A 23909-nucleotide genomic window follows, 5' to 3' on the forward strand; every position below is an offset into this window, starting at 1 on the left:
TCAAGGCGAGAGCCACCCTGGAGGCACAAGCATGAGAAAGCGTTGAGACACAAAGAAAGAGAAAGAAAGTCTGCAACTACAACCACACGGGAAAGGGCCACAAGTACGGAAACAGAAGAGCAACAGTCATCCATCTCCAGACTATACTGCCAAGAATGCCCATAGCTACTGAAAGTAGGAGGAGGTCAAGGACAGGCAAAAAAAACCCAACGAAAAAGACCAGGAGGGTATCAGAACCCCAACAACAGAGAGAAAGAGCCAAAGTTGGCCCTCACGCTGGAGGGAAACCAACCGGATGGCTGCCTGACCAGAGGAAAAGGAAGAGGACACCCATGGAAGACAAGACACCCTAAGGGAGGCGAGTGCAGAAAACCCAAGCAGAGGGTCCTCGCAGAACAGGGAGGAAGGGTGGGTCGTGAAGGAATCTACGGCTAGAATCGTCTCTACCAGATACATCGTTAACAAAAGTAAGTACCCGTACATCTGATAGAGACTACTAGCCGCAGATTCCTTAACGTAGAATAGATACCCAAGCCATACACAAAGGGGAGGAGGGTCTGCGAGAGGACCTCTCCAGCTTCAGACGAGCACAAGACCCCCAACAGGGGACCAGTCACAGGGACAGGGAAAAATAGCCTGACCACCGCAACAGGGAATGAGTCACAGGCCCTGAGCTGAAGAGAACCTCAGAATTGTGGAGGAACACCAGCCCTTCAGGGGATATGTCATAACGACAAGAGACAACCCAGCCTCCACCAACAGGAGAAGCAAGGGTTAAACGAAGGAGGCCAGACCACCTAAAGCCTAGTCAACTTACCAGGGACCTCCACCGGAAGCCCCAAGGTACAGAAAACGCAGAGGAAGAAGAGCCACCTACAGACTCCAAGGAGAATGGGTAGAAGTATGGCAAAGCCCTCCACCGGGAAACAACCCAGTGAAGAGGGCCGCTGAGCTCCTCAGAGCTCGAAGGCAAGACAGAACAGCGCGGCAGCAAGAAGGCATGCATAAGAGGAAGAACGAGATCTCACAACGGACCAGGCCGAGTCAAGGTCACCGGCCACAGAACAGAAGAGCAGGCGGGGCAGCCAGCTGCTGACAACGCCACGAAACTAAAAGCCCGGACCAAGCCAGATGCAGGCTCAGAACAAGGGGCAGGACTAGTAAACCAATCCACTAAGTAGTGAAACCCCACCCTCAAGCAGCGGAGAAGACAGGAACGGCTGCACCGCTAAAAGGACAGATTGAAGGAGATCGCACCCGCGACATACCGCAATGCCACAGAGAGTAGAGGCCCAAAGGACGACTACACCTCCCCAGTAATTGATAGGGCTATATAATAGCTACCACTACCCCATATAGGGCATGATACGTCCCAGGAACATGGGAACCCTCTTAGGATAAAATATCCGCAGCAGAGGACAACAAAGAAGACCCACGAAGGAACCGCAGAGGGCCTGCCAATCAGCCAAAAAGAAGACACAGAAGGCCTAATCTCAGGGCCCACATGGCTGACCAACAGCCAAAACCACAATCAAATAGGGGCCGGACCAGCAGCCAACAGCACCAAAGTCCAACAAAGGACCGGAAGGCACAATAACCACACAGAATACACACAACCGGGCTACCTGCAACTAGGCCCCAGAACACAATGGAAGAATACCTCAAAAGACCAGAATGACTCACCATTCACTCTCAAAACCAGAATGACCTACCGGACACTGAGGGAGGGGGGCGAAGCCATGCCAGAAACCTCTGAATGGCAGAGTCTGCAGGGGCATGGAACAAAAGAGTGCCATCAAAAGGAAGGTCCACCAACCGTCCCAGAACGTTCTACAGGAACATACTATCCCGTAGCCAGGCATGTCGGCAAAGGGCCACAGAAGAAGCCATGATACGACCAAGCACCTCCGAAATGTTCAGAGCGGAGCAAAGAATGAATGACGCCAGCTCCCGGCCATCCAACACATGGTGCCGCAGATCAACACAGGCACCCTCCCGAGAAACAGCAGACAGAAGGGACTCAGCTGAGTCCAACAAGCAAGAAGTGGCCCTAACCAGGACGCACAGAGTGTTAAGGGCCCGCAATGCCGCGCTGGTAGAGGCGAAGATATTAGGCCCCCAGGAATCTAACCAGCGGGCCTCCCGTGACGGAGGAGACAACACCGATGGCCGGGAGGGAAAGGCAGTCTGTAGAAGAGGAACCCTGGTAGAAGGGTTCTGTAGAAGAGGAACCCTGGTAGAAGGGTGAAGGGAAAGACAGACAGGGTCATGAGGCGCAGGACGGTGTCGGTGCAGAAGTTGTTGGGGCACAGGGTCCCCCGTGGCTGGCCGCCCCCAAGCCCCCAAAAGTGAAGTGTGGAGCGAAGCCTAAAAGGGAAGAAGCAGCTCCGGACCACCAGAGCCCTGATGGAAGACCTCCAGAAGATGATCCGTGGGGAAATGGGGAGCTGGATCGTCCATGCGCAGGATGCCCGTAGCCGTAGAAACAGCCGGAGCGAAGGCAGCACCCGCCTCCATAGGGTCCAGCGGTGGGGAAAGCAGCTCCTCTGTGGGCGACGTCTGCAAGCTAAGGCGGCCGTCCCCCAGTCCCACCGGAGGAAGGAAAGGCTAAGACCGGAAAGGGGGGAAAGAGGCAGAGGAATGGGGGACCTGAGGAACCTCCGGCGAAGACTGCGGTCGCTGTGATGGCGAGGAGCCGTCCTTAGACGAAGCCGGGGAAAAAGCCACGACCGGTCTCCGGAGAAGACGAAACCATCAACTGACGAACCTCCGGGGAGGAGAGGGCGATCGAAGATGAATCAGCAACCCGATGCCGGTCAGGCGCAGTAGAGTCCGCGACCGGGGGCAGGTCAACGTCGACCAGCGCCACAGGGGACGCTGGAACGACCTCCACTCCAACGCGCGTCGCAGGAGACCACGGCTGGGCTGGAGTCGGGCGGCTAAGGAAAGGCGCCGAAAAGGCATCGACTCAACCTCCAACGAGGCAGCCGCCTGCAAGGAGGGACGAGGGGGGCTCGAGGACACGCCCCGCCCCTAGCTATCCCATGCGGCAACGCCAGGGCCAGCAACCGCCGATGCCTGAGGGGCGTCTCCTCAGCCTTGGACAAGGCCGCCGCCTGCCCATAGAACCGAGGGGGACTCGGGGACACGCTGAGCCCCGACAACCACCCACGACACCACAGGGGCCACGCGAGGGTTTGCGGCGAGGCAGAGGCAATGTGGCCCGAAGGAGGGAACCCCGAAGGGTCGCACCCAGACAGCACCACATCCTTTTTTTTTTTAAACTCTTTTTATTGGATTTTATACAACGAAAAGACAATACAACACATAAGACAACCCCCAGCCCCCCCCCCCCCCCCCCTCCGCCCCCCCCACTCTGATCGGGCAGATTGAATGTAGAACAAAAAGAATTTCAAGAGCTTATAAATAATAATAGTACATAAAATTGAATATTTGAATTAACAGATGAATCATCAAGATACAGATATACATTAGGATAGATGGGTATACATTACATCTAAACAGTTTTAGCCATATTATTGTTAAATGAGTGCCTAAAGTTCAGACCATTCTATTAAAGGAGACCATATTTTTAAGCCCTTTATTCTACTTTTCCTACCTTTAGTTTTATATATTGCCATTTCTAAATTAAAAATTGCTAACAGTCTTGAAAACCACTGTTGATATGAGGGGGCAATAGGATCTAGCCAAGCCGATGCTATACAGATTCTTAGAACGGCCATCGAGATAAAAATCAGTTCGTGACCAGTATTCAAATTAGTACTGTTTACTAAGCCTAATAGAACTGTTTGATCAGATAGATTGACCACAGTTTTAAGGATTAATGAGAGGAAATGTTCAATTTTTGATTTGAGAGAGGTTAAAATGGGACAAGATGAAAAGATATGTATACAATCCGCATCTTGCAAGTTACAGCGAAAACAACATGTTCCTCTCCCATTACCCCATTTGGCAATTCTATCTGGAGTATAGTACATGAAGAAGCATATTTTATAAAATTGTGTCTGTAATTTGGTTGACATGAGTACAGTTTGTGATAGCTCATTTACATACTCAAATTGATCAGCTGAAATTATAAATTTCTTTTGCCATTTCTGAATAATCTTCTGCCTATCATCAGGTAAATATGTAAGTAATAGTTGATAAAATCCCCCAATCCGTATTTTTTCCTGATGATGGCTAAGAGATTCAGCTATGATGTTTTTAGGCATATTGTCTTCTCTCCTCACTCGTCGTATTAAAAAATCTCTAATTTGGAGATATTTAAAGAAATCTCTCCATTCAAGATGATACTTGTCTTTCAAAAATTCAAAAGAATGTATCCCTTCTGCGGAGAAGAAGCAACCTATATTAGTAATTCCAGCTATGATCCATCTATCAATATAGGAATCTTTGAAAATGTCTGGTAGAAGGGGATTATTTTGTATTGGAGTATAGACAGATAACCGTTTCAGACCTATCATTTTCCTCACAGATTTCCAGACCTTAAACACGGCTATGAGAGTTTTTAATTTAACTTTTTTATGATAGCTATCAAAGATATATTTCCAAAGATAACCGATACTTCTATCATCTAATATTATTTGATGAATAGTCGGTGCATCTTTATCCCGAGATATTCCTGTTCCATCAAGAAAAAAAAGCTCATGATTATATAGTAGGACTGTTGTCCAATAATATAGCCTGAGGTTTGGGAGACTTAACCCTCCTCTTTCTTTGGGAAGTGTAAGAAGTTTATAGGCACGGCGGGGTTGAGTATATGCCCAAATAAAATCCGTAAAGATACGTTCCATTGTTTTAAACCAATGATCTGAAATTTCCAGATTGATCGCTCTAAATAAAAACAAAAGTTTTGGAAAGTAGACCATTTTTAGGGCATTTGTCCGTCCTATCAAAGAAAGATGTAAATTATTGATACGGCGAAGGTCTTTTTGTATTTTATTTGAGATAGGTTTAAGGTTCAGGTCGACTAAATTCTCTAGCTCAGAAGTTATTGTAACCCCTAGGTACGTGGCTGAATTTGTTATACGTGAGTCTATCATAGCACATTTGTTATTAAGAATTAATTGGGTTTTCCCTCGATTTAAAGCATATCCTGAAATAGTGCCAAATATTTGTGCCTCCTGTTCAATAATTGGTAAAGCCAAGTTTGGATTAGCAGTGACAATGGCAATGTCGTCTGCATAAGCGAGAATTTTTGTTGAGTATTCATTTATCCGGATGGGAGTTATAGTACTAATATTTTGTAATCTCCTAATAAAGGGATCAATATAGAGAGCAAATAGCAGCGGGGAGCAAGGGCATCCCTGCCGTGTTCCTCTCGAAATTTTTAGTACTTTTGAATTCCCTCCATTAACCATCACCATCGCTTGAGGATTAATATAAAGTTTTTGTATTGCTTGTATAAATGTGTGATTGAAGCCGACCCTGGACATTGTCTGCCACAAGAATGGCCAGGAGACCCGGTCAAAGGCTTTCTCGGCATCAAGTAAAATAAGTGCCATCGGGTCTCCTGCCACCTGGGTGTAGTCAAACAGGCTAATTACTCTCCGTGTGTGGTCGGTAGTGTCTCTCCCAGGGATAAAGCCGTGTTGTACTTTTGATGTAACTTTATGAATTACTGACGAGATACGGTTAGCGAGTAGTTTAGAGTAGATTTTAGAATCTACATTTATTAAGGTGATTGGTCGATACGAACCCATCTGGTCGGGAGGTTTATTTTTCTTAGGGAATATCACAATTTTAGCTGTAGACCATGAGTTGGGGGGTTGACCTCCTCTAAATAGGTGTGAACATAGGCTCAACAAGATTTCTTGGAGTTGATCCAGAAATGTTATGTAAAATTCAAGTGGGATGGCATCTACTCCAGTTGCTTTCCCGCGGGAAAGATCTTTCACAGTTTTTCTTATTTCCTCGATGTCTGGGGTTTTTTCCAGAATTAGCTGGTCTTCAATGTTAAGTTTGTCACAGGTATTTCTATCTAGATAATCAGCAATTTTCTTTTGATCTATTTCTCCCTCTTCTGTATACAGAGCACTATAAAAATGCCAAAATGCTTCTCTGAGTCAGTTACCCTACCGATTATTGGATCTTGAATTTCTTGTATTAGATTTTGTGTAGTCTGCTGTCTCATCCGAATTGCTAATTGTTGGCCAACCGACTCACTAACTTCATATATTTTTTCCCGGTGAGCAGTAGCTTTTTTAATAGCTTTATTGATGTATATATTTGTAATTGATGCCTTAGCTATAGCATCCTGAGTTTGTGCATTACTTATCTCTTCTGTAGTAGAAGAGTTTCTTGTAACCCTTATAAGCTCTTCCTCCAACCTTTTTAAAGTTTCTTGTGAGAGTCTTAATAATTCTTTTGCACATTTGTTGCTCCGGAGTGAATATTGTATAGTTTCACCCCTAATGCCTGCTTTTAAAGCGTCCCAAACGAAATTTACCGTTGTACTGCCATTATTAACCAACAAAAAATTTGAAATCCAGCATCTCATATGTTTACAGTATTCACTCTCAAGGAGCAAAGACCTCTCAAAGGTCCAAGTTTGTGGCGTCTGTGTCAAAGATGTTATCTCAAGTGTTAGTATTAAGGGATTATGATCCGACATGATTCGGGGTAATTTTTCTATTTTTGAATGAGTTTTAATTGAACTAGATATCAAAAAGTAATCGAGTCTAGCATGTGTATGATGTGGATTTGAATAATATGTATACCCTGGATCATTGGAATTGTTATTTAAAATTTGCCACGCATCAATTAGCCCATGGGTAATGCATAGTTCCTTTATTGCATTAAAGACTTTTGATTTGCGACCATGGTAGTGCCAATTGTCTTTTGTGGACCAATCATGTGAGAGATTTATATTGAGATCGCCACAAATTATAAGTGGTAGTGGCCAATTGGTAAGTTCATTGGAGACATTATTAATTACCATAGGATCATCATTATTGCATCCATAAATTGTGCAGATGGTCATTGAAGACGATTGCCCTGTATGAACTTCTGAGATCACCCATCTTCCTAACTTATCAGATTTAGTTTTATTAAATTTAAACCCTCTACCTCTAGCCAAAAGTGCTACCCCTCTTACCCGCATACCCTGTGAAGTTGTGCCAATCAGATTGTATCCAAATGAATTTAATAATTGTAATTGTGACCCTTCAATATGGGTTTCCTGTAAGCATACGATATTGGCGCCAATATTCTGTAGGCCAACTGCTACCATTTGCCTCTTCTTGATGTCATTTAAGCCACATATATTAACTGACAATATTTTTAATGGACCCATCTATCAATCCTGATTTTTGTGACTATATAGTAATGCATTTCTTTCAGTTCGTTGAATTTTTTTTTTTCGATAATCTATCTGATCTGCCCGACCACCCACCCTCTTGCCCACCCCCCACCCACCACCACCTTTGAAGGTTACCTGGTCTCGTTGCGACCAGGGGTGTGACATCAATGTAAGCGAGCCCGGCGGGCTGGGCTGGTTTATAGATGTATATTACATATTTATATTAACTCAAATAAACTAAGGCCTAATTTCTTCAATTAACGTTTCATTTTTTTTTTTTTATCGGTTTGATAGGATTGTCTTCCAGCTTATTCAACCGATAAACAAATCTTCAAAATATACCATTAAGTTTTATGCATGAATAAGAGGTGAGATAATTGATTTGACTTCTCTTATCCTCTAACATATCCTGAAATCATTTCCTAGAGTTTCGTGGAATAGTCTCTGTAATTTCATGTAAATAATCCTGCGCTTGTATTTCGCTATTAAATGTTCTTGTTGTGCCCTTGTATATGATTTTCAGGCGTGACGGATTTTGCAAAAATACTTTCGCTCCGAGTTTTTCAAATGGATCAAATAGTTGGCGCATTTTCCATCTGCGTTCTACGGTAGAGTGAGCAAAGTCTGGTCTCGCAAAGAATTTAAATCCCTTGTGTTCTCTTTGTGTTGTTGGTCTTGCAAGATCATAAATTGCTTCGCGGAGAACAAAGTTTCCAAAGTAGACCAACATTGCTCTGGGATATTGATTTTGCTTTTTGGGATGTTTTGAAAGGGTCAAGGGGAAGCGATGGGCCCGTTGTATCTCCCTTGTCATATCCCAGGCTTCCAGTTCCGGGAATGATTCTTTTAGGATGTTGATCATTGCACCTCTGGCATCATCTCCCTCAAATTTCTCTGGAATTCCAAGGAACCTTAGGTTGTTCCTTCTAGATCTATTTTCATGATCTTCTACCTTAGCCATTAAGTCCTTTATTATTCCATCTTGCTCTTTTTCACTTTTTTGAAGTTTCATAACATCAGTCTCAAGGTTCTCAGTGCGAGTTTCCACCATAACCATTCTATCCGACATTTCTGAGCAGATATTGGTAACTTTGTTCACAGCCCCTTGTAACTTCTCAATGGCCTTGCGATTTTTTAGACTGTCTTTTTTAACATCCTCATGGAGATTCTTTATGGATATGAGCACCTCGCTCAGTGAGGGGTCATTTGCTTCAGCAGGTGATTTATTCATTGGGTTTTTTCTCGTAGGATTGGATCTGATTTTGTCGTAGTCCGTATTGTTACCGGGATCTGTAGTTTCTTCATTTATCAGATTTTTTTCACTCCTTTTATGTTTTATCCGTCTTTTTCCACTCCCATTTCTTTTTTTACCCAAGAAACTATTCTCCGTGGATAATCTTGACTCACTGAAACCAGTAATTTCTAGAGGTACTGTATCTCTTTGTATATCGAGACTTGATTCACTTGAGTCACTTAATTCGCTTGAATCACTGGGGTTGCTCGAGATAGATATGCCAGTTTGATATATTTCAGATTCAGAATCCTCGTCGGGGATTGACAGATTTAAGTGCGAGTTTTTCCCTATTAGAGTAGATTGTATGTTGCTGATAGGTTCTAAAAGTTCTGTTTTCTGAATTGACTTTTTTTGATCAGGCAGATCTCCTTGATTGATTATTTTTTTGTCGACTTCCGGAGGTAGCCTTGTCTCTTCGCTCCCAGTGCTTGGATCTTCAGATGAATTTCCTTTTCCTGTGATGACATTGCTGTTTATGCTAGAGATACTTGCATTTGAAGGGTTATTTTGAGTACAATTGTCATCATCTGGCTTTCTAAAGTCTTTGGTGTGAACTGAAATCTGTGGTAGATCCAGTAGTTTTTCATTTATTGTTGCATCGCTTAGAGGCTCCTTTGGTAGGGGGCTGAAGATATTCGATATTCGTAGCTGGGATGTCCCTGTAAGACCGGTATTCTTAGCTGTAGCTTTTAAGTTTTTTATCGTTTGTAATCTTTGTGCTTTCTTTGCTAGGAGCTCCCGTTTGGCGCTCTCTTCGTCTTCCTCTTTATCTTCCACTGCCTCATTTTTATCTCCTGTCTTCAATTTCATTTCTTTGCCTTTTTCTCTTTCTCTTTCTCTTTCTTTCTCCTTCTCCCTCTCCTTGCGCCTTATCTTTTCTCTTTCCCTTTCCAACTTTTTTTCAAAGTTTTTGTCTTTAGTCTTTGCTTTCTCTTTTTCTTTTTCTTTCTCTTGAGGTTCATTTTTAGTTATGACTCTCTCCTTTGCCCGAGCTCCTCTTGTTTCAGGACCCTTATGCTTGATAGTTTTGGTCTGATCCTCGACCTCAGCCCCTTCCTCTGCGATCTCTTTATTTATCGGGTTTTGATCATCTATACAAGGTCTTTCTTCTAGTGAGGAGATAGCAACATCTTCAATCCCTGCAATTTGCCCCTTATTAAGGGCCATATTGTTGGCTTGGGGTTGATTTATTGAGGTCTGCGACTCCTGTATTGTCTGATTTTTTTGTTCTTTCTGCTTCCTTTGTTCTTTCAGTACGGGCTTTTCTCCATCCCTAAACGCTCCGTCTGTGCATTCCGTTTCAGAAGTTCTATCTTTGTTTTTGTCTTTATCCATGTCCATGTCCGTGTCTGCGTCCGTGCTCGCTGTCCAAGAATTTGGGAATGTTAGTGACACTTTCCAATGATATCCTTCTAGGGGTCTCTTACTACAGAGAGAATGTCTCTTCAATGCGTTTTTATCACCCTTTGAATCCTCTGCTCCAGATTTGCTGTCAAGCTTTCTCAAATAGTTTTCTAAGATGGTATGCGTTAAAGCAGCTAGAGAGAGCTCATGGATTTGTACTTTTACCAATTTATCAGCACATAAAGCAATTAATGTGTTTTTAATTGCAGAGTTTAATCGTACAAAGGAAAACAAACCTTCAGTGAAAATCCGATTTTTAAGTCTGCTAAAGCTGCATCCCCATTTCTTCCATTTAAATCTAGATGGCATTCAGTTTTGGAAGTTTGACTATTCAAGATATAAATGTGTGCTTTCCACTTTAAGATTGATTTATCTGGTAGCATTTGTTAACATTTTTGTCATTTTCGACAATTTTAGGTTTCCAACTCAAGCTCTCTTTTTTTTTTATTAAATCCCTTCAGTATTGTCTCTTACAGCCGTTCGTTCCAATAAACACTCCCCCCCCTGCGCCTTTTACCTATCAGAAGCCTGGCTGTCTCCAGTCCTGCCCTGGCCGTCTCTCGTGACAACAAAGGCAGAAACAGATGAAGGACATGCAGCACTTTTAAACCCCCTCCTTCGAGTCTCCAGATGACGTTTTTTGATGCTCGAGAGTCAGGAGGCTGGGGAATCGGAAAGGCTGGAGAACAGGTGAGCGCAAGGTGTGCAAGGAGAGTAGGAGAAACGGGAGCCAGCACGTTGGAGCAGTCGTTGCCCGTACGAACAGGGATTATTGATTATTCACAATCAGGCAAGCAGTAAGCAGTAAGCAGTAAATAATAGCTGCCAGGGATGATGAAATGAACGAGGTGTGAGCTCTCTCTGTGAGCTCTCTAGGCAGAGGCTAGATCCAGAAGTAAAGATGAAACGCTGAGGCGAGGGCTAGGGCTAATCAAAGCAGAGCAGAGCCGCCGTGACACAGGACACGGCCCCCCCCTCGTCTCCACTGCTGCCTCGGCATCATGGTGTCACGATAACAAAATTAAATAGGATGTAATGTGAAAGTCGCTGCCTTACCCCACGAGGCGCTGTTGAATTAGAGGCAGTGAAATCTGATAGCAGGCAGCAAAAACGGAAACAAGAGTCAGAACAGTCAGAGTAATTTCTTTCTTCTTTCTTGCTTGACAACTCTGAGAACTCAGGATAGTAAACTGATTTCCTCTGAGTTCTGGTTCTGGTTCTGGTTCTTCAAGTTCATCCTCTGTAGGACTATAGAAGATATTTGACATCACACATCCCCAGACCGCCGAGCACAGCCACTGCAACCGCTCACATGGACGCCATCTTCCTTCCTCTTCACATCCTCCGAACCTGGAGCCGAGCCTGTCGGCACCGGGGCCGGAGCCACAAGCAATGCCGCAGAAGTCCCTGCCTGGGCAAGGGATCTGCAGACGTCCCTGGAGGAGGAAGAGGAGCCAACAAGGCCTGCAAGGCCACCGCATAGGCCTCCATCTGGGCTCTAGTCACCCCTGAGCCGGGAAACGGCGGATAGGGTAAAGACGCGCTGGGCCGCACCACCCGCAGAGTACCCACCCCTCCAACAGGCCGTGGACCGGCCCTTGGGGACAAACTGCAACACTTAACAGGTGAGCTACGCTCTTGTGGCCTGGGAGAAGGACGATAATGGAGACGCAGGCGGCGGTTCTTGAAATCGTCCGTGGGGGACGGAAGCAGTGACTATGGACATGCGTGCCGAGAGGAGTTGCATCCGGCGCTCCCGCCAGGGCTTCAGTTTCAGATGTTTACACGCCTCACAGTCTGTGGAGTCGTGGTGCTCTCCCAAACACCACATGCAGATGGAGTGACGGTACGTCGCCGACATCTGGTGCGGGCAAGATGAGCAAGTTTTGAAGCCTGAAGACTTTCGCACACTGTTCTCAAGAAAAAACGCTCAAGGCGAAAAAGAGAGGCCTGAAAACAGGCCAGGAGTACATGATCCAGGTTCGCGTTGCACACGGCAAAGAAGAAAACTGACATCAGCGCGCCGGGTGGGGCTTATGTGACCACGCTGATGTCACGCCCACGGAGGACGTCGGCGGAGTCGTGTGGCACCGCCCCCCGCCACGCAGGGATGCTGGGCAAGGAAGTTTTCTGGGTCCAGTCTCACGCCTGGGGAATATTCTATGTTAAGGAATCTGCGGCTAGTAGACTATCAGATTCACAGCTCTTTGTATCAGGCACAAAGTGCTACAAAGCAAGGGCCCCACTTACCTCCAAAGTCTGGTCCCCAGGTTTCATGCTATCAAATAGCTAAGATCTTCAAAGACTTTGATCCCTGTAGTTATTGTACCAACCCCCAAATTCAAATGGCATTGCCCTAGAACATGAATATTTGGTGCTATGGCTTCAATCCTGTCGAACTTCCTTACAACAGAAAGAAGAAAAACAATCTGCCCTTCTTCAAAACCCTGCTGCTGAAAAGTTCGCCACTTACCAATCTCTCCTCTATTCCACTGATGCTTCATCTCCTTAATTCCCTATCACCGATCTTCAAATCTAGCCTAGTTTAGAAAAGGCGTCAGGACTGCAAAAGGTTGCATTTTTGTACATCAAATAAATGGAATACTTTACTTTTATAAATATTCACCTTTTTCATACTCTCTGAAGGCCCATCCTTGAGACTGAGTGTAGCAGTTGAGTAGGTCTGCGGTCCTGATAGAAACACATCATCCTGGCATGGCTCTCCAGTGCTGCCTGCCTGGGGATGCTTAAAGATGGAATTAAAAAACGCATTATACACAAAAGTTGATAATTATATATTTTAAAAAGCTACTCATTTTAACAGGTAAAAGTTGGAATCAGTTTATATAGTTTTGTTATTCACTTATCTTGGTATGCCAGACATGTATATGATTTCCTGGACAGATATTGCACATCCTGACTCATTATGCCTGAAGAGCAAGCGTGCAAATATGATACTCTGGTAATCGCTTGTAGAGCTACTTAAAATCATCAAAGTCAAAACATAAGTTTTGTCTGGCTGCAGTGCAAGCATTGGCATTCTTGGCAAGCATTGTTAATGCTATGCAAAATTACTCAGTATCTGTACCTGGGCTGCTTCAAACTGAAGCAATGTCCCCCACTGCTTAGTGCTGATCAGCAAGTACATTTCAGGCTTCTTGAACACTTCCAAATAAAATTATTTAATAAGGACACCCAATCTTCATTAATTCAATTTGAAACCAAGTTGCCTTGTGGTCTCTCCAGATTTCCTTACAGCGTGCTATGGATTCACTTAGATCTGAAGAACTAAGACAACCTATGTCCTAAAAGTACTTTTGATTCCTCAGTATCGATATACTATATTTGCAAGATAAACAATGATCATTGGTTTAGAGCCATTTTAAGGATGGCTCACTACCTGCTTTTGAAACAGACACCTAAGGATTCTCCTAACATTTCAAGAGTGGAAACACTGCGCTTGCCCTGGTAAAGAATCCTTAGTATAACTTAGGACAGTACAACAAGATCTCCTTTTCTTCTTCCTTCGTTGTGGAAACCCAGTCATCACAGGTTTCAATTAATCGGATAAATACCTTTAGAAGAGCAGTGTCCACCGCAGTTGTGGGTTAGCCAGATTCATGATGGATTTTTAGGTTAACCTCTGACAATGTAAATGAGCTACGTTTAACACCCTTCCAAGTAAAATCAACTTTTTGGGGACATTGTGAAAATCGAACATGCATCTGAAACACTGTATGTCCCATTGGGCCGCCTGATCCAAGTACCTAACAGCAGAAAAATTCCTTTCAGATCTAGTTACAACGTGAAAGAAAATCATTAAGGGCCATACGTAGGTGGCCAAATACCGGTCGGTAACGGCCGATTTCGGCCGTTACCGACCGGTATTTGTAGTTTCAGATGTAGGGGAACAGAAAATCACCGATTCTGTATATTTACCGAATCGGTAAATTTACCGAATCTGTAAATCGGTAAATGCACCGAATCGGTATTATGGGATATAGGTGGCACTGGAAACAGTGCCACAGGCCCTTAGGAATTCGTTATTTACCATGAAATACAATGGCATGGTAAATAACGAATTTCTGTGTACATGCACATCTGTGCATGTAAACCTGTGCCATGTGACACACAATCATGCCCTTTGGGCATGTATGTGTGCCACATGGCACACAAGCCAGAATCAGGGGTGCAACAGGGTGTCAAAGTGACACCCTGTCCCCCTTGACAAATCGGTAAATTTACCAAATCGGTATTTACCGATTCTGTAATTGCCATTGTTTCCTAATCAATGGCAATTACAGAATCGGTAAATACCGATTCGGTAATTACCGAATCATAACAATTCGGTAATTGATACCGAATAATTACCTACATGGCATTTACCGATTTGTAAATATCGAATCGGTAAAATTCGGTATTTACGATTCGGTAAATGCCATTTACCTACATATGGCCCTTAGTCTTTTCTTAGTTCTGTTGTCTTTCTGTGCACTAGTAGGTTCAGTCCCCCAATGTAATCTGGTTTGATGCACGCAGTGCTACCATTAGTTACAACTAATCTACTAAACAATAACTAAAATAATCTTTAAAGTCATAGGAGCTTTTAGGGTTTTATTCATTTAGCCATAGGAACCACTTAGGGTTATCCAGAGCAAGCTGCTTGGGAAATGTCAGGGTTTGCCAAGAGTATTTAGGACTAACAGCATTTGTCACATGGCTTTGTTTCTGTGTTTTGTCTCATTTCTACAAATTACCTCCCAACAATAAAGTACTTGCAACACAGGTTCTTCTCTGCAGCTTCATAAGACGCTATGTAGAAGGATAATTACATGCACACGAGAGAAATTACATGCACACGAGAGAGGAACGTGTTCTCATTCATTGACAAATCTTAATGTAAGCCAAAAACAAACGATTTCAGGCATGTTGATCCCTCCTGTGACGACTTCTTGACTGTTTTTACACCCACAGTGATATTCAGTTCCGTAAAGTTGGTGTTGCTGCCTCTTCCAACCGTGGCCACCTTTTGCCTAGGCAAGTGTACTCACCTGCACCTTTGTCCAGGGTACGCCCAGCAGGTCCCGGGGCCTGGGTACTAACACAGACTGGAGCCACAGGACTGCCATTTTGCCCCAGGACCTCAGTCTTTAGTAGGCACTGACTATGCAGCTACTTGTGTGGCATGTATTCACTCCTTTGCTCTTTGCCTGCTGGACGTGGCTGTATAAGGATCCCAGTGGATAAAAGAGATCCAAGGTGCTGGCATAGAATGGGGTTGAAGGCCGTGCAAATCTAAATGGTTAGACACCAAATGAAGTCAAGCCATTAAATAGCTGGATGATTTCATTGGCATCTTCCATGTGTTTTCTTTAACACACAGTCATCTCTTTTGTTATATCCATTTGTAAGTCGATTTTTTGTACTTTTCCCTGTCTCGTGTTAAGCTAAAAAGCAGATTATTTCTAAAAATAAAGTGTCTTGGTATTCCAAGCCCTCTTTCCTTTTTCCCACAAAATGTTTAAATAAATAATTGTGTATATATACTCAATACACTCAAAGCGTAAGAATTCACATCAATTCTTGAGAAATATTTAACCCGGAGAACCTTTTCTGCTCTGTATGCATAGAAAACGTATGACAATGCAAAACAGTCAATTACATTATCTAAATTTTGAGTGATAAGGCAACCTATCTAATAGTATATCAAGGTGCTACCATGCTGCACCACATGTAGGTAACAGCTATCACCAAAGGCACTGTATAGAAGACATGTGCTGCAGAACCACGCCCGTTAAGAGATTATACAGGCTGAAGAGGTGCCAACATACAGAATACCTTTCAGAGCGAAGTAACATATTACCTCAAACATTACAATGATGCTTGGTAAACGTGGGAGATGGACCGAGCAGCAGTCTTACACATAGCTAGAAAAGGGGCATTACATAAAAAGTCTAGTGTGGCCCCCTTTGAACGTGTGGAATGTGCTGTTTGCAGCACAGGCGGAGTGTACTTGGCTTTAATATGGCAGGTTTGAAGACATTAAACTATCCACCAAGCAATGTCAGCTTTTGAAACAGTACACCCCTTGTGGGGTTTAGGAAAGGCTATAAAAAGCTGACAGAACTTTCTGAATGGTTTAGTTCTGTCAATATAATACATGAGTGCACTTTTAACTTCCAGAGTGTGAAGCTCCCTTTCAGCTACCGACTCTGGCAATGGGTTAAAAATGGGTAGCTTAACTGTGTTTGTTCATGTGAAATGATGAGTCAACTTTAAGCAGAAATGTAGGGTTAGTTCTACCCTATTTTTATGTACATGAATAAATTGATCCTGTATTGTAAGACCTTGGCGGTCACTAATACATCTTGAGTGAGATAACTGCTATTAGTAAGTCCAGCTTTCAAGACAAGAATTCTAAAACACATGTGTAGAGACTCGAATAGAGGAACTATAGGTCATGTAAGGACCACACTCAGGACGATACAGGTGCAGGAGGAGGCAGATCCTCAATGTCGAAAGAGTCGCCCTACTGGCTCAGAGACAGCAGCTGAAAAATAAAACTATATTTTATTAGGGCTTTATTTTTCAGCTGCTGGCTGAGCCAGCATGTGTAGGGAGGGGTGGGACCGGGCCTTGGCAGATTGGGAGGAGTTATGTGCACTGCTAAGTGTGCATGTCAGTTTGGCCGGCCGTCTTAGGTGCAGTTAAGTTTCTCCAACCTAGCTGTATTGCACGGCTAGGCTGGAGAAACAACACAGACTCTCTGTGTCTGAGCAAGCATTAAACCAGCCCACTCAGGCCAATCCTCGCGCTGCTCTCATGCTTGGTGACATAGTATGAGAGCAGCGCGGAGATTCGATGTGGGGTCTCTGATGCTGTGCCAAGGACTGCTGGGAGCAGAAAGAAGAGGAGCATAGAGGCACGAGGCGGCCGGCAGCATCAGGTAAGTTAAATGTATTCATTATTAACACTCCCCTGCGTACTCCCCTGTGCCCACTCCACCACTTTTTATTTGTGTTGGCAGCCACAGCTTTAAACCCTCCACTAAATCTTTCATAACAGTGATACAAAAATGTGACGATTGTTGTCTGTTTTGGAGATAAGCTGCAACTCCAGATAGGTGTAGGTGAATGGAAGTGTAAGCTAGGCCTGCTCTGTAAAGATGTAGATGGAAGGAAACGATCTTAAGCATGGAGACTGTAAACGGGCCTAGATACTTGGAAATGTAGTAGTTTGTGGACCTTTTCCACTCAGCTGCATATTAGGTTTCCTGGTCTTTCGTAGAGGAGCCATGCAATCCTGTTGGGTTTCAGGAAGCCAAACTGAGGATTACAAAACTGAGATGTTTTTAATCTGGTTGGTTGAGTTGATCCTGATGCTGAGTTTAAAGGTTCGGCCTGAATGGGAGCTTTCTGTGACAGCTGACTAACACATTAAGGAGCACTTTTCATTTTCGGGAGTGGCGAACAGATCTACTGTTGGAGTCCCCTAGCGTTGGAATTACTTGTGAAGGACTTCCGGGTGGAGCTCCCACTCGTGGACCTGTTGACATGTCCCGTTGAGCAGCTACACAAAATCATTCTCGTCAACTGGTGAATGCTGTGGCTAGTTGCCCAATGCCAAATCTCCTGGGCCAGTTGAGGAAGCTTTAGAGAGTGCCCCCGTCCACTTGCTTCTGGATGTAGAACAAGGCAGTCATGTGTAGCATGTTGCTACTGCTCTTATCAGCTTTTCTAGGTATGGAATCACATCAATTGTAATGTGTTCCCCTCCCCCTGACAGATGTAGTGTGATTTGGAGGGGAGGGAGAGGGTGAGGAGGAAAAGAGTGTCACTGTTTTGTAGCAGAGGAGCCCCTTGCAGGGCAATCACCTACTCTCCCATGCCCATTTCTCCTGTAGGCAACTCTTTGAAAGGAATTATTCTGTTGGGGGTCCTGACTGTTGCTACTGCCACAAGGAGGTCTCCGCCCTTAGCCTTCTTGCCTATTGCCTCCTCTGATGTGGGATGGATTACCATTAATACAACTGCCGCACATGGCCTTTGGCCATGCGTTGCAGGGGTTTAGTATGCAAGTGGATGTGTTTTTTTTTCATTCAATTTTGGATCCGCGGATAACCCACAAGTTAATCCACATCCCTAGATTTTACAAATTTTTATTTCTTTAATAACTCCACAACTACTGAACAAATGTACACCAAATTACAAAAAGCACTCTTTCTGGACCAAGAGCTAGCTTTCTGCTGAATTTGGTGTAAATCTGTTCAGCGGTACGCTGTAGTCATGTTCAAAAATGCAACATCCCTATAGACATTGCATGGGGGAAAAGCGTTTTAGAACTTCCATTTTTCTCGCCCCCACTTGACGAATCACCCTGAAACTTTTCAGATAGCAGCTGAACTAACTGGTGTACTAGTTTTGAAAATGTCGTCACGATTCGTCAAATGGCACCAAAGTTGTGAGCATAAGAAAAAACTGTTTGCCTATGGGAAAAGTTGGCCCTAACTATAACAACTTACTGGCTATTGCAGGAAGGAAAGGAGGATGAAGATATACATCTCCATCCTCCCTTCGTATCCCTTCCTAAAAAAAAAAATCGATCTATCTAGATATATATTTTTTTCTCACTGAAAAAACAAAAGGTAACAGGAATGTTATAGCTAGGAAGGTGTGCACTTGTTACAACGCATTTTTTACAACGCACTACTGTTACAACGCATCCATTACAACGCGGATACTGTTACAACTCATGTTTTTACAACGCATTTTTTTACAACGCAGGTACCTTTACAACGCATACCATTACAACGTAAGTATTGGTAAGTATATAGTTATATTTTAAATGTTATATGTTTGGGGTTAAGGGGTATTTTTAGGGGTTAGGGTCAGTTTTGGGTTTTAGGGTAAAGGGGTATTTTTAGGGGTTAGGGTCAGTTTTGGGTTTTAGGGTAAAGGGGTATTTTTAGGGGTTAGGGTCAGTTTTGGGTTTTAGGGTAAAGGGGTATTTTTAGGGTTCAGGGTCAGTTTTCAGTTTTTGGGTAAAGGGGTATTTTTAGGGTTCAGGGTCAGTTTTCAGTTTTTGGGTAAAGGGGTATTTTTAGGGTTCAGGGTCAGTTTTTAGTTTTTGGGTAAAGGGGTATTTTTAGGGTTCAGGGTCAGTTTTCAGTTTTTGGGTAAAGGGGTATTTTTAGGGTTCAGGGTCAGTTTTTAGTTTTTGGGTAAAGGGGTATTTTTAGGGTTCAGGGTCAGTTTTTAGTTTTTGGGTAAAGGGGTATTTTTAGGGTTCAGGGTCAGTTTTTAGTTTTTGGGTAAAGGGGTATTTTAAGGGTTCAGGGTCAGTTTTCAGTTTTTGGGTAAAGGGGTATTTTTAGGGTTCAGGGTCAGTTTTTAGTTTTTGGGTAAAGGGGTATTTTTAGGGTTCAGGGTCAGTTTTTAGTTTTTGGGTAAAGGGGTATTTTTAGGGTTCAGGGTCAGTTTTCAGTTTTTGGGTAAAGGGGTATTTTTAGGGTTCAGGGTCAGTTTTTAGTTTTTGGGTAAAGGGGTATTTTTAGGGTTCAGGGTCAGTTTTTAGTTTTTGGGTAAAGGGGTATTTTTAGGGTTCAGGGTCAGTTTTTAGTTTTTGGGTAAAGGGGTATTTTTAGGGTTCAGGGTCAGTTTTTAGTTTTTGGGGTACAGGGTAAAAATAAATTAAATTTAATTTTAATTTAAATTATTTAATAGTAAATAAATTAAATTAAATTACTTTGCATTATTTTTGGGGTTGAGGGTCAGTTTTGAGTTTTTGGGGTACAGGGGTACAGGGTAAAAATAAAGTTATAATTTTTTTAATTTACAATAATTAATTTTAATTATATTTAAAAAAATTACTTTATTTTTTTGGGGTGTTTAGGGTCAGTTTAGAGTTTCTGGGGTACAGGGGTACATGGTAAAAATAAAGTAACATTAATTTAAATTTAAATTAATTAACGGAAATTAAATTATTTAAAATTACATTAAATTATACTTAAATTATACTTTTAAAATTAAGTTACTATTATATTATTCTTATTAATATATACTTACCAATACTTACGTTGTAATGGTCTGCGTTGTAAAGGTACCTGCGTTGTAAAAAAATGCGTTGTAAATACATGCGTTGTTACATGATCCGCGTTGTAAAAACCGCGTTGTAACGGTATGCGGAGTAAAAGTCCGCGTTGTAACATCATATATCCAGCTAGGAAATAGAATTTATAAAACCTTAGAAATTCCATAAAAAATAAAGGTTGCAGGGATAGAATAGTTAGGTTCTGGTTTTCACTCACAAAACCACAGAAATTCAGCAGTTACAGTTATGTCAAATAACTATTGGGTACTAGGGGGTTGACCTCCGACAGGAGGGTTGGGTGCCAGGAACTCAGATCTGATTGACTTGCAACCAAGGACAAAGAAGAGACCAGAGACTGCGACTTCAGGACCTGCAAACACGTGAAAAGCTGCACATGTGGCAACTGCCCTGCAAATATACGACTGCGACTCATCCTCGACCAGAGACCAGTTCCAAAGGATAGAGGAGTCTCCTTGCAAGCTAAAGGCAACTCCAGGACTCTTGTTAGCTAGAGGTACTAAGCCTCCGCAGACCGCAAGTAAAGCACGCTTTCAGAAGCAGTTAATGTCTAGGGTATTTTAATGCTATTTCCTAACTATAACATCCCTCTAACCTGTGAGTAGTTGTGTGGGTACATAGGTGGGTGTGTGCATAGGTGAGTGTGTAACTGGCTGTGTAGGTCTGTGAGTTTGTAAGTGGCTCTATGGGTGTGTACATGGGTGTGTGAGTGGGTGTGTGAGTGCCCCTGTTGGTCTGTGAGTGGTTTCTGGGTCTCTGTGTGGGTGGGTGAGTGGGCTTGTCAGTGTGTGAGTACATTTGTGAGTGTGTGTGAGTGCATGTAACTGGCTGTGTGGTCTGTGAGTGGGTGTGTGAGTGGTTTTGAGGATCTCTGAGAGGTTGTGTAAATGGCTGTACAAGTGTATGAGTGCTTGCATGGGTTCATTAGTGGGTGTGTGAGTGGTTCGCTGGATTGCTGAGTGGGTGTGTGAATGGCTGTATGGGTGTGCCACAGCGGACACCGTTCTGAATTGGAATACTTTTCGCTGTGTCCCCTCGCTTCTTTCGTTTGCCGGATATCGTTCAACCACGTCGGTCTGCAGCCTTTCCCTGTGAATATATAGGGCAAAAAGGTCCAATAGGTGATTTGACCTACAATGTATAATATGTGTATATATGTACAATATGTGTTTTGTGTGTATATATTTATGTAATTTTTTGTATATTTGTTTATGGATGGACAAAAAAAGATAGCACTTTAAGCATAAAAAATGAAAAAATAAAATTGATATATGCTTTAAAGAAGAATTGCTTGGTTAAGCGTGCTGGACTACACTAGGTTATAGGCTGTCTTTGTAAAATAGATGCATTGATTGTTCTTTATGAGTTATTGAAAGTAGGACTAATTCATGTTTTTCCTGCTATAAATTGAGTGAATATCGATCCCTTGGTATCACAGTTTTTTTCTACAGTTTTGTATTTTTACCCAGATGCCATTGGGTTATTTTGGGTTTCGCCCCCTATATTGTATGACATATATTGTCAATACAAGCATTGCACATGCACTTTTTTCGAAAAGAATATTGTCCTATGAGGAGAAGTTCTTTCCTTATGCCATTACAAAATATAATATTGCAGGGATATTTATACTGAATTTGCACACTTATCCCTACTCTTTTTTAAACCTAATTGTACAAATAGGGTGGAAAAACCATTGATAAAACACTTGAAAATCTAAAACATTCTAACTTTGTGGAGGTTTACACCCTTTCAAATACTCAAACCCTACCCTAATTTGACAACCACTACATCTCCAAACATTACTCTAAATTTATAGTTTCTGGAACTCTGCATTAACAGCTGATTTTTCAAAGTTTTAGAAATTCCACCTCCATTATATATGTTCGGAGGTCAAAGTCTGCCATCTGCTCTGACAGGAAATAACTATGCAGCAATTGAGGGGTAGGTCGGAAAAAAGGGAAAATCCGACAATGTGTGCACTATAAAAACAAAACATGCAAAGGCAATTTTGTCGAAATAGGCTTCAATGAATTAGCTTCTGGAATAGATGAATGCCATTTATCTTGGTAATTTCCATGATACAGTTTAGGTAATAATGTTTTTTTTTTTACAATTGATATTCTAAGAATGTTTCCCAAATTCCACATCCAACCAACATGTACCAGAACGAACACAGTTAAAACTAAACAGACTACTGGATCTCCTACGAACAGCGGCAGTTAAAATAGTACTCAACAAATGGAAAGACACTTCCAAGACTTTCAAGGGCTGGCAAAACTGGGTGACAAACCTTACAGGCTCTGACACAACTGCCTTACGAAACTCACCATGGAGACAACCCTGCAGGAGAATGTGGGCGTCCTTGGACAAGTTCCTAGACCCATACGATCCACCTTGAATAGTACTAACAGAACGGAATAATTGCTCGAAAGCACACCCCCACTGGAGCAAGACACTATCGAGTAGAAAGTAAACTTCTGGTATGCTATCTCTTTTTCTCTCTGCCTTAATTCCTATCCTTTCTCCTTTCACTCTCTCCTTTCCTCTTACTGTGACAGTGGATAGGGAGACAGGCAAGCATAGATAATCAGAAACTGTACTACAACTAACACAGCCAGTTTGGGCTGCCACCCGGTAAGGACAAAGCGTTGACGATTACGTTATATGTTGTAAAAAAAAACAATGAAAACTATATAGAAATAAAAAAATAAAAAAAATAAACAGACTACTTCCTTTCTCAATCTTTGTGGAGCAAACACTTTGCTTAATATAAAGGCTTCTAGAAGGAAGTCTACAACTTTGAAATTAAAACCTACTTCAGTGTATCTGTAATGGGTGATAATAATGTGTCAAGTGTCCATTAATGGTTTCTTTAACCCTGGTAACTATTAATACAGAATTGAGGGCATTAAAAAATGGACTTAGTAAAAATCTACTCACTACATGGCTATCTGAAGAAAAGGGTTTTGATCCAACAGGCATTATATTATTGAGGGGTCTAGTGCTGTACTTCGATATCAATCAATTCATTAGTAACTTGAAGGGTCTACAATGTTGAGAAGATGACTACTAACAGGATTCAGTTGCTGCGAATCTGCGCCGATTATTCATAAAGCTTGTCAGTGCTAAATTCGTACGTTTGTTTAATATCCTCCTTAACTTTCTTAGTTGGAAAGTCTGCCCCTGAGCACGTTACGTTACAATAGAGCTCACCACAAGCTGCACATTATTCTTGGATTGCAAAAAAAAATCTGGAGCAGCCATGCAATTTGCTCAGCTAACGAAACACAATTAGGTTCCATTGTGTGTGAAATGAAAGCATTTCTCATTCCCCCAAAAATACATTACCATTTCAATGCATGTGATACAATAGGCCCTTCCGAGCCTGCATTGACATCTCTACCATTGTACCGATGCAGATTGGATCCATTCGCATACAAAAGGTTTAAACATAAGGGGTAAGAATTGACTCTGATTTGTTTTTCTTCCCCCACCACATAGATCAGAATTACTAGCCTACAGAAGGTACTCACACGGACAATGTGCACACCAGAGCCTCCTCGGTCTGCCATACTCAAGGCAACACTGCCCTGGCTGCCAAACAGATCCCTAGAGCTGCCAGAATGAAAGCTGCTGGCTGCAGAGTAATTGGAATTAAAGGACCTAGACAGCATGCTCTGCATAAAGAAGGACAGATTTAACAAAAAGAGGTTAGTTAAGCATGCAAACAACGACAGGACTTGTTATGCAGCAAGGCACAGGCGCAAAATATATCAAGTGCAT

The 23909-nt window shown here is 42.7% G+C and overlaps 1 protein-coding gene across 1 annotated transcript in view; it reads right to left on the reverse strand.

Annotated features, from left to right (window-relative positions):
* Window positions 1-23909, reverse strand: part of LOC147659538 (erbin-like) — a gene marked incomplete at its 5' end in the record, with an annotated part of 115724 nt that overhangs the window by 54959 nt on the left and 36856 nt on the right. Inside the window, 2 exons of the mRNA XM_086951664.1 lie at window positions 12646-12765; window positions 23660-23803. Of these exons, the coding sequence (XP_086807790.1) occupies window positions 12646-12765; window positions 23660-23803 (264 nt within the window). The remainder of the gene's footprint in view (window positions 1-12645; window positions 12766-23659; window positions 23804-23909) is intronic.

This window comes from Lissotriton vulgaris, unplaced genomic scaffold (assembly GCF_964263255.1).
Source record: "Lissotriton vulgaris unplaced genomic scaffold, aLisVul1.2 SCAFFOLD_1493, whole genome shotgun sequence".
In the NCBI taxonomy this organism is placed as follows: domain Eukaryota; kingdom Metazoa; phylum Chordata; class Amphibia; order Caudata; family Salamandridae; genus Lissotriton; species Lissotriton vulgaris.